This window comes from Amphibalanus amphitrite, unplaced genomic scaffold (genome assembly GCF_019059575.1).
Source record: "Amphibalanus amphitrite isolate SeventyFive unplaced genomic scaffold, NRLGWU_Aamphi_draft 000153F_arrow, whole genome shotgun sequence".
Lineage (NCBI taxonomy): Eukaryota > Metazoa > Arthropoda > Thecostraca > Balanomorpha > Balanidae > Amphibalanus > Amphibalanus amphitrite.
The window spans coordinates 70,729-87,130 of NW_024881648.1; the positions used below are offsets into that span (position 1 = coordinate 70,729).

The 16,402-nt window shown below is 56.0% G+C and overlaps 1 protein-coding gene across 1 annotated transcript in view; it reads right to left on the bottom strand.

Moving 5' to 3' along the window:
- LOC122383070 (fat-like cadherin-related tumor suppressor homolog) overlaps positions 1 to 16,402 on the bottom strand; it is a 116,170-nt gene that overhangs the window by 70,201 nt on the left and 29,567 nt on the right. The window contains exon 7 of the mRNA XM_043369175.1: positions 1,611 to 1,778. Coding sequence (XP_043225110.1) covers positions 1,611 to 1,778 — 168 coding nt within the window. The remainder of the gene's footprint in view (positions 1 to 1,610; positions 1,779 to 16,402) is intronic.

Sequence of the window (16,402 nt, forward strand, 5' to 3'; positions counted from 1 at the left end):
CGTCACGCCCACTTCTATAGCGCCCGTCGAACGGTCCCCCCCCCCTATCCCGTCTCCTCGTGGCCGTTCTACCTAGATCCTTCCCCCCCCCCGCAGCCTATCGCTGCGCCCACCTGCCATCATGCGTCCGTCTCCTGTCGCTCCGTTGATGTTGTCCTGTTATTCCGTACACCAAACCGAGCACTTATATCGCATTCGTCGCGCGCGCCGCGCGAGAAACACTCCGCGCACCCCTTGTACACCGCGGCTCGGCTCACACTGCGCGTGTTATCGGCCGACCACGGCGGGGCCGCCGCGGTTCTGTTTGTTCTTCTCCACCCTTCTCGTTATCGCCCCCCCCCCCCTCCCCCTCCCCCTTCCCTGGACCCCACTGGCTCGGTGTCGCGTCGTGTCACGTCGGCCCGCTAATCACGATTCAACGTCCCGTTAATGCTTGATTGAAAGATGGCTTGTCCAGGAAGCAGATTGAAGAACTTGGCACGCAAGGTCACTTGAGAGACACCTTGCCTTCTGCTGTCCGTAAGCTCAGCAATAGCTGACGAAACAGCAGCGGCCGCTGCGGGCCTGAGTGGGCGGAGAGGCGCGCGACACATCTGATACCGCTGACAACAGAGGCGGCGCGGGGCACGGGCTGGCATGGCACCGTCTCAACCGGCCCGCGGTCCGCCACGCCACTGACGGATAACCTCAGCGGGTCGTCAGAGCACGACGGAGTAAACCACCGCCCGGACAGCCGCCGACGGCTGGCAGCAGACACACCGACCAGCCCCGATCAGATACCGGTCCGTCCCAGCAGCAGCCGGTCCCGACAACTTCACCGGGCGGTTCAGAGCTGCGTTCTCCCGTGTGACAGCGCCCGTCACCACAGTCCGTCAACAGACGCGGCCGGCCGACACATGGCAGGCGCCGGGGGCATGCCCAACTCCGGGCTGGAGTTACTGGGTTTGGAAACATTTACCGAGCGGTGCCATTGGCCGCCGCCGCGGGACCGATCGAGTTTGGAGGGGTGTCAGATAAAATACTGCTGACGTCTGGTGACCAGCTGATACGAAACAGGAACGTGTACATTCAACAGAACTCCCACACTGATAGTAGCACGTCAGCTTATTGATGGGCGGAATGCACATTCAAATTTCAATCGAATACCAAAGCATACCTAATGACAAAGTAAACTAAAATGCTCAAACATCGTCATCATTGCAGCCTGACAGGCTGGGACAGCAGTTTGGATTTTTAATTAGAAAATAGCTGTTTTTAGCACATCGCAGGTCGATGCAGCAATGTAATTCAGCCTTAGCCGAGTACCGGATGTCATTAACTTGGCTGCGGGCTGAATAAAACCAGCTCGTGTCGCAAATAGCCCGAACGAAAAATGGAAGCGTTAGGCCGGCTTAGCTCCAGACCCGCATCCGACGAAGGTGCTACCCAAAACCAATACGATCGATTCCCAGGTGACCATGTCTTCGTCAGCCTTCCAGGCTAATCCTATGATTCCCTTGATCAGGAAACGTCTCTCCCGACACACAGTATCCAGGCTCTCCCATGAATCTCCAGTCAGGATACCGCTCTCCTGACACAGTATCTCCGCCCCTCTGGAGACTGACACTCACCTGGAAAATGGTGGCATTGGGTCGGCGCAGCGCCGGTCCCAGCGGCACCTGTACCCGGTACAACCGCTCGGGAAACACGGGCGGTGAGTCGTTCTCATCCAGAACAGTGACCTTGACCCGGGCCGTGGAGGTCAGCGCCTGCGGGACGCCCCAGTCCGCCACCGCCACCTGTAACACAGGGGAGAGACGCGTCAGTCAATGGTGCAGGGTCATGGGGGGGGGGGGTCTGTGATCAGCTGATCTGGGACCGTCAAAGGTCATTCATTGTCCACGATGGTCAAGGCTACAAGTATCGGGTCAGCATTTGTTGTAACAGCTTACACAAGCATGTTCCATTTGTAGTTTAAACGCAAACAAGATTCTCTTCTGCCCCAGGCACAAACACGCTTATCTTCTGCACAACACATCCGAGCTCTAAGAACCAAATACTAGCTCAGTTCAGTCCAGATATCTCGCCTGAATAAGTAACTTGAAAACAGATATGCCCCACCAGCCCCACCACTGCACCGGATACCCCTCCCTCCCGGCTCCCCGGAGGCCGTGCCGGCTCGCAGCAGGCGACGACGGGAGACAGCGGCCACTACACGCCGTACGTCATGCATTGCCGCCGCCGGGGGCACGGCGCCGCTCGTAATCCCTTGATAGAGACCTCGACCTAGTGACAGACGGCGGACGGTGGACGGGTGCGGTGGACGGGGGACGGTGGACAGAGGTGGTGGGCGGGCAGGGGGCCGTGGACAGTGGATGGTAAACACTGGACAGGGGGTGACGGGCGGTAGACGGATAGATAGCGATGGACAGCTTTGAACAGTTGGCGGAAGGCTATTAGAGAGCGGTGGGCGGTGGACGGGCAAGCGGCAGACGGCGAACTGAACGGAAGTCAGGTGGCACGCAGCTATAGTGCCTTGGCACGCAGCAGTCGACCGGCGATGCAGTGGGCGGCGGCGGTGGATAGAACGCACGGCCGACCACAGTGACGACCCGTGACATGACACTGGGCCGATACGCGCCGGCTAAAGGCGGGCCGTGTCGCCGTTTTTGCCAGCGGCGCCGGCCGGCCGCCCGCCGGGCTGGGCCGTGTCCCAGACTGACGTGTTACGATGTGCTGTCTCTCCAGCGGTGTGCTGAGAGGGCGTGGCTGACAGAGGGTGGCGATGCGGAGAGCCGAGGCGGTCGTGAGAGAGGATTTAGGTCGCGGTGTTTGGAAGGTGGCGGGGTGAATCAGGTAGAAGATAATTCGCTGTCTGAGTCTCTTTTTTTTGTCCGCCGCAAGGCGGTACGATAGCATATGACTTGTCTCGCCGATTCAAGAAAAGTTATAGATTGAGCTATTGTCAATGGAAGTACAAGTTTTTTATCTCTCCGATTTCATGCTCCTTCGTTTCCTCTGAAGGTCCAGTCCCAGCTGCTCACAGTGCCATAGTGTCCACTCGTTCATCCCGAGTCACTGACCCACTGAGCTCCTTCATCTCGGTTCCATCCGCTCACGAGCTGCCGTACCGTGGCCCGCTCACGTCCCGCCATGGCCGATCTCCGGTCTCGCGGCGCTGCGGGTCGTTGGCAACAGACTGGTCCGAGCTCAGTGGAGCGGGCCGCTGGACCCGGCCGGCCAGCGCACCTGAGACAAAACGTGCCCTGCCGACAGACCGCGGCTGCAGAGGCGGCACGCGTGGCCTGAGTCCGGCACCATGACTGCTGGATGTGACGGGACGGGACGGGACGGGACGGGACGCCCCGGCAGCGGCCATTCATGCACAGAACCGGATCCGGCGAGGCGGCTCCGCGGGACCAGTCAGTGACTCAGAGCGACGAGCCAACTGTGATTGAGCCAACAACATAAGCTGGTGGGATGAGCCAACTGCAACGACCCACCCAGAGCCGGCAATGGAGTGCGTGCACCGCTTAGAGGGTTAAACGAGCACTGACCCAGGATCTACACCATGCCATCCTTGATCCAGCTGTATCACAACCATACGCGGAGTGAAATCCCACCGGCATTAGCCGTACGGGGTGATACTCAGGCGCCAGAGCAGGCGGCGGCACCGTTTCTTCCTCTCAGTATGCAGAGGAACCGGCGCGATCAGTCACCGCGGGGCCCGTCCGGCGGCGTTCACTAAGCGGTGCAATCCCTCCTCCGGTCTGCGAGTCAAACGGCGTCTGATAAAGCCGCCTGCCCGAGACGTCGGGCGGGGCGGGCGGCTTCCTCCGACCCGCTGATGAGACGGTCCGTTTCCTGCCGGTCTGCACGCGGTCATTACACCGGGTCGGACATTCATCTTCTGAACGGCTAACGGCCAGAGGGTCGAGGAGCCGCCGCCGCCGCCGGGCGAATCGCAACAGGACTGAGAAACAGCTCACTGAGGGTTGGATAAACGGATAAATAATCACCGCGTGTTGTCCTCGCTTGATGCTGCACCGTTGTTGGTCAGACAGGCTAAGCTCTGAGCTGAAATGTGTTGTTGTTTTCAGTTCGGGTTAACCCCCTGCTGCCCTGTCGTGTTGAATGTTGAACAAAGAGACTGAAACTGGTTAAATAATGAGCAGCCATGAGTCCGGGCCGACCACGGACAGCGCCGCAGGAGCAGCACAGCCACCCGTCAAACCACTCTGCAGCCGGGTACTGCCGTTAAACACCGGAGCAGCTGGTCAGCCTGTCTCTCCGCCCCCTGAGCAGCGGTCAGCCTACCTCTCCGCTCCCTGAGCAGCGGTTAGGCCCCCGTTGCCCGCGCCACTATCACCAAGCGTTCGCCTCAGTTGGCTGTCAGCGGCCGAAACCACTCGCGTCGGCTCGTTTGTAGGGTAGGACGGCCCCTAAAAAAACGCCGTCGGGGGCGGACCTGATGCATGTGTGTGATTTGCAAGAGTAGCCGAGGCTTCGGCGGCGGACCTCATGTACGTGCGAACATGGGTGGATAATTGTTTTCAAAGTTGGTATGGCGCCAGTTGCTCGAAACAATACTATCGTGTTTTATTCTTATCAAACTGAAATCCTTAAATTTCGTAGCTTTTACCCTGAAAAGTTGGTATGGCATTGCCATACCATCTTTTAAGTTGGTGTGGCGCGTGCCATGCCTGCCATACCATATTCTCGACCCATGCCGGTGCAGATTTTACGGGGTGGCTGAGGCTATACGACGGCGGGCCTGATGTGTGTGCATGAGTAGCAGAGGAGCCGAGGCGTCGGCGGCGGACCTGATGCATGTGCATGAGTTGCAGAGTAGCCGAGGCGTCGGTGGCGGACCTGATGTATGTGCAGTGCAGTGTATTGATGTCAACTACGGAAAAACGGAATACCGATACCAAACCAAGTACCAGCCCATGGTTCATGATACCATCAAAATACCGAACACATTAGGAATCAAATACCAAGTACCGAGTTGGTATCAGTATGGTATCGGTATACCGGAAAGTTGCATCCGAGGACATCTCTACTGCAGAGTAGCCGAGGCGTCGGCGGCGGACCTGATGCATGTGCGTGCCGAGGCGTCGGCGGCGGACCTGATGTATGTGCGGTGCCGAGTAGGACGTCGACTACGGAAAATCGGAATACCGATACCAAACCAAGTACCAACCTAGGGTGCATTATACCAACAAAATACCGAACACATTAGGAATCAAATACCAAATACCGAGTTGGTATCAGTATGGTATCGGTATACCGAAAGTTGTATCCGAGGACATCTCTACAGCGGAGTAGCCGAGGCGTCGGCGGCGGACCTGATGCGTGTGGGTGCCGAGGCGTCGGCGGCGGACCTGATGTATGTGCGGTGCAGGGTAGGACGTCGACTACGGAAAATCGGAATACCGATACCAAACCAAGTACCAACCTAGGGTGCGTAATACCAACAAAATACCGAACACATTAGGAATCAATTAGCAAGTACCGAGTTGGTATCAGTATGGTATCGGTATACCGAAAAGTTATATCCGAGGACATCTCTACTGCAGAGTAGCCGAGGCGTCGGCGGCGGACCTGATGCATGTGCGTGCCGAGGCGTCGGCGGCGGACCTGATGTACGTGCGGTGCCGAGTAGGACGTCGACTACGGAAAATCGGAATACCGATACCAAACCAAGTGCCAACCTAGGGTGCATTATACCAACAAAATACCGAACACATTAGGAATCAAATACCAAATACCGAGTTGGTATCAGTATGGTATCGGTATACCGAAAGTTGTATCCGAGGACATCTCTACAGCGGAGTAGCCGAGGCGTCGGCGGCGGACCTGATGCGTGTGGGTGCCGAGGCGTCGGCGGCGGACCTGATGTATGTGCGGTGCAGGGTAGGACGTCGACTACGGAAAATCGGAATACCGATACCAAACCAAGTACCAACCTAGGGTGCGTAATACCAACAAAATACCGAACACATTAGGAATCAATTAGCAAGTACCGAGTTGGTATCAGTATGGTATCGGTATACCGAAAAGTTATATCCGAGGACATCTCTACTGCAGAGTAGCCGAGGCGTCGGCGGCGGACCTGATGCATGTGCGTGCCGAGGCGTCGGCGGCGGACCTGATGTACGTGCGGTGCCGAGTAGGACGTCGACTACGGAAAATCGGAATACCGATACCAAACCAAGTGCCAACCTAGGGTGCATTATACCAACAAAATACCGAACACATTAGGAATCAAATACCAAGTACCGAGTTGGTATCACTATGGTATCGGTATACCGAAAGTTGTATCCGAGGACATCTCTACAGCAGAGTAGCCGAGGCGTCGGCGGCGGACCTGATGCGCGTGGGTGCCGAGGCGTCGGCGGCGGACCTGATGCGTGTGGGTGCCGAGGCGTCGGCGGCGGACCTGATGTATGTGGGGTGCAGAGTAGGACGTCGACTACGGAAAATCGGAATACCGATACCAAACCAAGTACCAACCTAAGGTGCATTATACCAACAAAATACCGAACACATTAGGAATCAATTAGCAAGTACCGAGTTGGTATCAGTATGGTATCGGTATACCGAAAAGTTATATCCGAGGACATCTCTACTGCAGAGTTGCCGAGGCGTCGGCGGCGGACCTGATGCATGTGCGTGCCGAGGCGTCGGCGGCGGACCTGATGCATGTGCATGAGTATGTATGTGCGTGAGTTGCAGAGTAGCCGAGGCGTCGGCAGCGGGCCTGATGTATGTGCAGTGCGGAGTGGCCGGGGCGTCGGACGCATTGCAGTTGCAGAGTAGCCGAGGGGTCGGCGGCGGACCTGATGTGTGTGCATGAGTTGTACACTGAAAGAAAAAATGACACCAAATGGGGGGTAGGGTGACTCTGCCAAAAAGTCCGCCCCACGGGGGTGTCAAACAAACTCTCTTTTGGGGCATCATAACACCGTGATATGGTGTCCGTGAACGCCGTTTATTGGCGTACTTGGACTCTTGATTTCGGAGTTTGGATGCCCCAAAAGAGAGTTTTTTGACACCCCTGTGGGGCGGACTTTTTGGCATGTCACCATAAATAGAGTCACGACTCCCCTTAGGACTCTTTCTTTTGGGGTAATGATGCCCCAAAAGAGGGTATTTTGACACTCTTATGGGGCGGACTTTTTGGCATATCACCTTAAATGGAGTCATAGCTCTCTTGAATTACCCCCTACCGAGGTGCAAATGACACTTTTCTGGAGTGTTATCTTCCTAGAGGTGTCAAATATCCCTACGCGCGACGCGCTTCAGCAGAATCGTCTTATTTGGTGTTTCACCATTCTTCAGCGAAACAGCAATCCACGGTGCCGCCATTCACTGTTGTCACCGTGACATGTATAGATGTCTTCCATTTCCATCATATCCTGAGAAATTCCAAGGTAGTGTTCTCGGAAGATCTCTAGATATGACTTCAATGTCCACATCCGGTCTGCAAGCTTTGATTTGACTCCTTGGAGTCTAATCAGTATAACCACGCACAAGTATTAAGCTTTATTATATGCAACATGAATCTTTTCACCGAGTTTTAGCCGTCAAAGCATTACCACACAATCATCTTACATCATACAGAAGTTGTGATGGGCCAGTCCTAAATCTCAAACTGCCAAACTGATGAAAATGATGAAAGAAAGACGAGGAACGTCAAACCTACAGACAAAACGCGGAAAGTTCGACGCAAAAAAAGACTGTCACAATCAGCGACATCTATGAGAAAAAGTAAAACTTTCAGTAACAGCACGATAGCAGCGCCACCTATATAACATCCGTTTAAAGGAGTCGTAGAGGAGTCTGAAACCTTAAATAGGGAGTATACTTTTTCTGTTAGAGTTTAACGTTCCCGTAATGAAACGTCACACTTTGGTTAGAGAGACATATCTTCAGCGAGGTATTTAGTCGTAGTTCTTTAAAAGAAAGCCGTACATCAATGGAAATTTTCAAAAGGGAGTGGTAGATCATGAGGGATCATTCAAAGGGAGTCGTACACCTTCAAAAGCGAGTCATACCTATATGTAAACTATATATATATGGCGTCGTACATATCTTAAAAGAAAATCGTACCTAACTCAAAAGGGATTCGCACATTTCCAAAAAAGAGTTGTTCTTCTCGAAAAGGGAGTTGCACATTTTTAGGGCGAGTCGCACATGTTAAAAAGGGAGTCACTCATTTTCAAACGAGAGTCACACAGTTTCAAAAGGGAATCACTTATTCTCCAAAGGTAGTCACCTACGTTCAAAAGAGAGTCATCCTTCTTTGATGAGGAGTCAGATATTTTGGCAAGAGAGTAAAGCACCTTTTATGGGAGTCAAATGATTTCAGGTATTTGAACGTTGAGCTGAGCATTGTTAATAAGATTATTAGAAGGATGAAGAATAACCTGTTGCTCATTTCTATCAGAAATAGAAAAAATAAACCAATATATATTCGGGCGTGGCCCTTCTTCAGTGGTACAAGATCACAATAAAACAAGAGAGACGTATGTGACACACATGAGGCAAAATGCAATATTTTGAATCAAATCACTCAGATATTTTGCATGCGCTTCCAAGATAGGCGTCGATCTAGATTTAGATAGTAATAAATAGCTAATAAATGGTGGCACAGTACATACATATGGCACATACATACATATATATATAGGTACAGTTCAATACGATACAGGTAAGCTCGGTTTGCATAACAACATTTATATGCCTAGATAGGTCATTTTAGCGAATCATCGTCCTGTACATCGGGGCATGATATTCGCCATAGCCTATACTGTCACCATAGCCTATACCAAGAATAGCACTTTGTATAACATTGCTAACTATTCGACATCAGCCTCATCAGACATCAGACAGTGTCACTGTTATGTGTTTGTGAGTTCGAGTACATGAGCGTAAGTGTAGGTGTGTGTGTGTGTGGGGGGGGGGGCTATGTTTGTGTATGTGTTAATCGTGGATATGTAAGTGAATATGTAAGTGAAGATTGGGGATGAATGGGTAAAAGCAAGAAAGAGTAAGGGAATTAGTTCCGACGATGTGTGAGTGAAGGCGTCCAATAATGTGATCTAATCAAAATCTAAGTATGTACTATCTGGCGTGATCACAAGACCGTCTATAGCTCTGAGTATGGTACTGGCTTGATGAGCGTCCAAGATGATGTCATTGTGTTGAGTGTGGGGCGATGATTGCGAATTTCGATGGACTCGGCGATCTTCAAATGTGTAAAAGGGAGTCAAATGTGTAAAAGGAGTCTCGACTCCATGTTAAGTGAGTGCAATAACGTAGAGTCAAGACACCTCATTTTAACTTGACTCTCATAAAGGGGTGTCTTACTCCCTTGCTAAGATGCACGACTCCCTTTTAAAGATAGCCAACTCCCCAACAAAGGCGTCAACTATTGCCGTTTTGGTGTCGGACACCCTCGCAGAGCTCACTGATCCGATTTAAGGGTGTCATGACCCTCTCAGGAGGACACCATATTTTGGCTTCGTCGGAAACCGACGCCAAACGATGGGTCAATGACCATACATTTTGGAGTCGGACACCAAAAAATATAAGCACTCAGACTCTAAAACATGGAGTCGTCGTAGAGGTGGGGTGTCAAAATTTTTATCAGTGTAGGGTGGCCGGAACCAGGTGTTTTGTGTGTATCGCGTCGCAGGTTGGGGTGCCGCGTTGCACGACCCTTCAAAGCGTGCCTACCAGGCTCCCCGGTTTCCTTTACGATTGCGTGTGCGCTTAATATGCCTCTGAATAGATGCGCGTCAGTCGCCGGGGAAACCATCCTCATGGTGGCGCCGCGTCAGTCGCCGGGCAACCATCCTCGTGGTGTCGCCGCCAAGGAACCGCACTCCGCTGTACGTACCCCCGAGCCGTGCTCGGTACGCCTCACCTGCCGTGCCGGCGTTAGTGTGCCTGACCATAGAATCCTTGCAGCCGTTGGTACTCCCCACAGCTTCCCTGGCTCCCTTCTCGCTCGCTCTCCGCTCCACTCGCCGGCGGCCATGTCGGCGTTAAGGAGTGCGTGATCGGATAATCCTCGTAGCCGTTGGCACTCCGCACGGATTCATTGGCTCACTTCTCGCCCACTCTCTGCTCCACTCGCCGTCCGTCGCAGTCGACGACTGCCGTTCGCGCCTCTCGGCTCTCCTGCCAGCGGCGCGCCCGTTCCTACACTCCCCTTCGCACCACCCCTAGTCAGGGTCTGCCCCGCGTCTGTCGGCGGGGTGATTTATCTGTCTCCGACCCCCGTCTCCCTTTGCTCCGGTCACGTTCAGTGGCGCCCGGGCAGGGTCCTAACCTTCCATAGCCGCGTCGCCGCTATGAGTTGATTACCGAGCGGAGAGAAACACCGCGAGGGGCCAGCCCAGGCGGAATGAAACCGGCCCGGACGGGAAGAGGTGCGATGGAATGGGACAAGCTGCGCCCAGCTGAGCCGGGTGCTGCCGAGCCGAGCCGGCAGAACCGCCGTGCCATGACGGAACGAGATGAGACGGAGCGCGGCGAGCGGCGCCCGCCCGGCCGCCGCTAAGCCGGCGATTTACGGACAGCACCGCGGCTCCTCCGCCGGCCGACAGAAGCTCTACACAGTCCAGACTCCAGAGCGGCTGGCACAGCGGCAGCGTGATATCCCAACACGACGCCGGTCGCTCGAACGAGCAGTCGACCACCACCCCACCTAGCAGGAGGGCAGTCGGGCGGCACGTCATGACCCTTTTACGACAGCGGCCGGGACGCCTTCAGAGCCCATCATAAGCACCTGGGACCATCCCCGGCGGCCGATCACCACAAAGCACCGCTCTCCGGCCGGTAAACAGCCCCTCCCGGCGCTCACCGAGCCGACTCTCGACGCGCAGTCAACAAACATATCTCGGCGGCCGCTCACCACGCGGCCCGTATTCAAATCGGCCGCAGCTGACGGCGTGTGGTCTCCGCCGTCCGTCGTCAGGGCTCCTCTGATGAGCGGCCTCCCGGCAGGTGCGGGTCGGGTCAGCGGCGGGCGGGGCGGGGCGGAGGGGAGAGGGGTGCGTCTGGTGTGGTCGGCCGACCGGGTCGCTCTCACGCCGGCCCCTGTCTGCCGTCCGCCGGCGGCTCGACCGACCGGCCCCAATAGCTGCTAATTAGTGGCTGAGCGAGCCGCCGGGTTGGGGTGGGACGCAGACGGGCCGGACGGACGGGAAGGCGGGCAGACAACGGGCCGGCTGGGCCGGGCCGGGCCGGGCCAGGCCAGGCGGCAGGAGGGCAGGAGAGAGACCGACACGGAGACATGGACCAGGGTACTCCGGACAAAGGCGGCGGACCAGGACTGGGGCCGACGGCCGACACGGCAGACAAACTGCCGCCATTCAGACAAGGCCAAACCAACACGGCGCGACAAGGGGACAAACGGGGCCGAACAGAATCAGCACCAGAGTCAAATGCTAAACTGGAAGAGGCGACCGCGTCCTAGATCAGAGACGGTGGTCCCGACTCCCGAGCTACTGATTAGTAGCTGGCTGGAGCTCCGCACGACATAATCGAGTCACAAAAGTTGACCCCGACTTTTAGAGTAACCGGGACTCCCCTGTTGATGGGCTTGTTATCTCCGGCCCCAAACTGAGACCTCGTGACTGGATCAGCCTTCAGTCTCGAGATCTGCACCAGTTCTCTGGACCATCATAAGAACACTCATCCGGGTCAAGCCGGACGGGCAAATGAAGAAGGGGAAACACGGCTCATCAGCACGGAATCATCGCCGTGATTATCACTGTAAATGAACAATTAAATCAGTAATTAAATCTAGGCGGCTCGGCATGACCTGGTTCCGTTTCGTCTCAGCGACATCCTACTGTCTGGGAGACAATGCAGACTGGCCATCGCTCGGTGAAACCAGGGTGAGTGAGTCACGATCCAGCTTCTAGTGCCAGTCTCCAGTGTTAGATCGTGCTGGAGTGCTAGAGAGGTGTGCTGCCGGTGGTCAGTCTAGTGTCCAGGGTCTAATAGTGCCTACAGTCTGGCGGAAATGCCTCCCCCGCCGCGGTAAGATATAGTCAGTCCAGTGAGCTGAAAGTGCCACCACATCTTGTCAGTCCATTCAGGTTGGCTGAAAGTCGCGGTTCGAGTCACTGCGACAGAAGAAACAAAGTAACCCAGCCGTCAGCCGAGGCTGAGACGAAGGGGCGCGGACCCTTTGACCCGCCTGCGACTGTGACTGAACCCGTGACTGTAGCCGTGACTGTGGACACGGCCGCGAGCATACCTTTGGCTGTAGCTGAGGTTACTGGTTATGGCCATACCCGTGTTTTCAGAATGTGCCAGCCCGGTCGTGCCAGGCGTTCGTGGCCCGACCGGTCGGCCGGGCCGGTCAGGCAGCAGCCTCGTTATTTCCAGAACCCGCCGTGCCGCTCCTCGGCACGCCATGCTGTGGTGACGAGGCGGGGCGTGCTCCAGCAGCAACCGGGCACCCGAGTAGCACCCGCGCAGCACCCGAGGAGCACCCTAGCAGCAACCGAGCACCCGAGCAACCGAGCAACGTCCGAGCAAGCAGCGGAAGACGCCGCGGCGAGGCAGCACGAGTGAGCAGGCCGAGTCAAGTCGCCGAGTTCAGACTTCACAGCGCTCCGGCCGCGCCGGCTCAGCTTGCAGCGAGCCACGAGTCGCAAAACAGGAACAACAATGAGTGGGTGAGCAATGCAACTCCAGGAACGCCAGCACAGTCATACCTGAGCCGATCGGATATCGAATGATTGGAACAACTGAGGTGACCTTATCGGACAAAAAACGTGATACAGCTGAAATTGCGACGCGGGACGTCAAACTCATCATGCATTCCTGCGTGAACCATCATCGCATCCAGCAGACCGATTCAACAGTCTCTGGATATACTGCAGGCTGACGAGCCGCACGCATGGCGAGCGTTACCATAGTGTTCCGAGTTAGGTTCCGGCACAGCGCAGTATTGATCTAAGTGCCAGCTGAACGGCATGTGCCAGCTAAAACATGGCCAATCATGTTCCATTTTCATCACCTGACACATAGCTTATAGCCCGGCATATGCATATCGTGCTGGTTCAACACACGTCGAAATACCAACACGGCTCCTGTATAGCCACGCAATGCGTGCGCCAGACACTGACACCGGTATGAAGGTTTTCCAGCAGCTGCCATCAGATTCTGCTCATGCCATTGCGTTCGAATCGGTTGCCAATACACCAGCGGCAGCGCCTCCCTCCGCCACTAGAGCCGCCCAGCGGGCGCCATGTCCTCAGGTCCGATGCGATCGCTCGTTGAACCCTGCTCGGCACGTGCAGCAGCGGCCGGCTGGCCCGGCCCGGCCCGGTCCGGTCCGACCCGGCTCGGCGGGCGGGCCGGTGGGCCGACCCGCAGGACAGGTTGGCAGCTCCATATTCGGCACGACCGGCCGGTACGGCGCGTGTCGGCCAGCTGCTCGCTACGGCCCGGCTACGGCCGCTCCGGTGGTGACGGCGGTGGCCCTGGTGGCCGGGCGGTGACGGGTCGGCCGCAGCAGCGACTGACCCGTCAGCAGAGGTCATGGTGGGGTTGTAGAGGTAGCCATAGTCGGTCGGACCAGGTAACCAGATGTGAAGGTTGAATGAAGGCTGACGTTCAAGAGCAGCCAACGGTGGCCTGTGGCGTAGATACTGGATAGCATCGCAAAACTTAACTTTCTGACCATCGTGCATATTCTCACAATTTCATCACAAACTGCGGGTAAGTTGAACAGTTAACCGAGCATTGATCTGTTCTAGCTCTACTTCAGAATAAACTTTGCCTCCATCATCAAACTCAAATAATATGCCTCACTGCGATTGAATCTGAAGATTCAATAGTTTCCCGAGCCCAACCCAATACCGACGAGCTGCTTACCCAAACGCGCCAGTCTTTGAACTATGCTAAATAAGCTTCTCAGAGCATGCCCGGTTGTGAACGTCTGACTGAAACAGGTTTCAGTCCCAGCAGCAAATTTTCCATCAGATACGGCGGCATAAGCAGAGAACGCTCACAGGATAGCAATGTGACCTAGCCACCAGCCCATCAGATCACGACCCCATCAGGTCACGACCCCACCAGGTCACTAACCCACCAGGTCACCAACCCATCAGGTCACCAACTCATCAGGTCACTACCCCATCAGGTCACCACCCCATCAGGACACTACCCCACGAGCCTACGAGGTCACTCCCCCACCTGCCCGTCCATTCCCCGTCAGCCATCCGGCTCTGCTGCCGACCGGTGGAGGGGCCCGGCTCCTCACTGCGCTGTATCTCCGGCACGGAGGACTGATGGACATTGAGTGAGCGCTGCCGGAAGCCCTGTCTGGCAGATAGACAGCCGCCCCGGGCACCAATTGGGAACACCCGCCGCGCCGGCCTGTCCACCCGAACAGCACGTGGTTGGGATGGGTGAGGAGCCACACAGGCCAGTGAACCCGAACGAGGGAATACAGACATCCATTTTTTAGGAGTTCAGCCTTTGAGGCTTCCCAACAGACGCCCGATTCCCGAACATATTCGTCCCACGTTACCGGCAATGTATGAACGAATGCTACAAAAACGACAGACAACAGTTATTTATTCATCGAATACTTCTGGGTCGGCGCGCACGCCGGGGGACCGCTCGATAAATAAATCCCCACCATGCCGTTTATGGCATACTCAAAGAGCCATTCGATATCCGACCCCGTCGAACGTGCCCCGGGCGAGTTGACGGCACGTCAGCGACCAACGACAGCCGCTGCTCGCCGAGCTCCGACTCCAATCACAATCAAACTAAAACAATTCATTGCAAGCCGACCCGGCGCGCCTGCTCTACGCCGCCGTTCGACGAAATAAACTCGGACGACCGCACTCAATCGGAAACCATCCGCGCCGCTGCCGGAGGCGAACAGCACAACTTCTCCGGACTACGGCGGCAGTTCCGGCGCGACACAGACGACGGCGACGCGTCGAAAACGTCGCCGGCGCGGCGTCAGTGTCTCCAGCCGATCGGCCGTCTGTGGTGAGCTATGACGAACCGTGGCGCGCCAGATTGCCTCCGAAACCCACTAACGCGGCGCGGCGCGGCGACGGACGCGGTGTGGACGAGACGATCCCAGCGCGGTGCGCGGGCGGACAGTCGTCTCCGCTCCCAACGGACGCAATCTGTGTAATGGGGCAGACGGCTGCCGCCACAGGCCCGCCGCGGTGGCGCCGCAGGCCGGCAGGAGGGAGCCGACGGGGAACGGCCCCTGCCACAGACGACCATCGGAGGAGCTCTTCCTCACATCCACTCGGGACAGCTTATCACTATTGATAGCGCCCAATTCCCAGCACTACACCTCCCGCCGCCACAAGAAACCACCCCGACCCCGGGGGTCCTCCCACCCCACGTATTGTACCGCGGCGCTTTCTTCTGTCACGCGTCTAACGAACAGCCATCAGCGTCCGCGCCACCCCGGTCAATGAGGCTGACACCCGGCGTGGCGCCCTGCCATCAGCCACCATCCATACAGAGCGCGTCTGTCGGTACATCGCCGGCGTCACAGCGGCCCACACACGCCGCTCCCACCGCCAGGCATGCAATAAACAAAAGCTCAGCTCGGCAGCATGCTAAACAGAGCCGCTCGGCGTTCTCAGTTTGTTTTGTTAACGATGCAAGCGCGTTTCGAATCACCAAAGAATCATGACCCGTTTCCGCTTCGTGCCCCGGCATTCGGCTCGGGAGGATAACACTCTCTTGGGTGCGAAGGGATGTAGAAGATTTACGTCCGCGCCTATCAGGCATCCCAGCTCGAGTTTCTGATCAGCGCCGGCTCCTGTTCAATTCACGTTCGGTCCAAATTGGACGCCGTGGAGTAGCGCGTTCGGCCACCAAGTTCGGGTCACGGAATCCACTGGGGCCGACCGCGCGGGCTCGACCACGATATATAACCACTCAATCAACCCTCAGATATACCCAAAGGAAACGGACTCGGCCGTAAACCCGAGAAAGGCCATGGAGTCACACCGGCGATAGCCGACCAATAAAATTAGCTGAACATTCAGATAGTTCGGAGGGGACGGCTGACCGAGAATTAACCCATTTTTAGGATAAATAGCCCACACTGCCACCGTTTATCGGGCACTTAAGCAAGTCTCGGAAGATAACAAGGAGATAGAGACATGCCCGGGGGCGGCGCTGGGGCAAGGAAGGGCTATCGGATGTATAATCTGTAACAAATGTTACCTAACCTCATTCCCACCATCAAAAGAAGTTGCTCCAGAAAAGTGAACGTTAAACGAAAAGTGAGGTTGCAAAAGAGTGTCTGATGCCTTGGAGGGATGGTGTCTTGGAACTATATAGTGCAATCGAGGGGAACCTAAAACAACGATTATGCACCAAGGAACGTTAACCCAATTCGGCG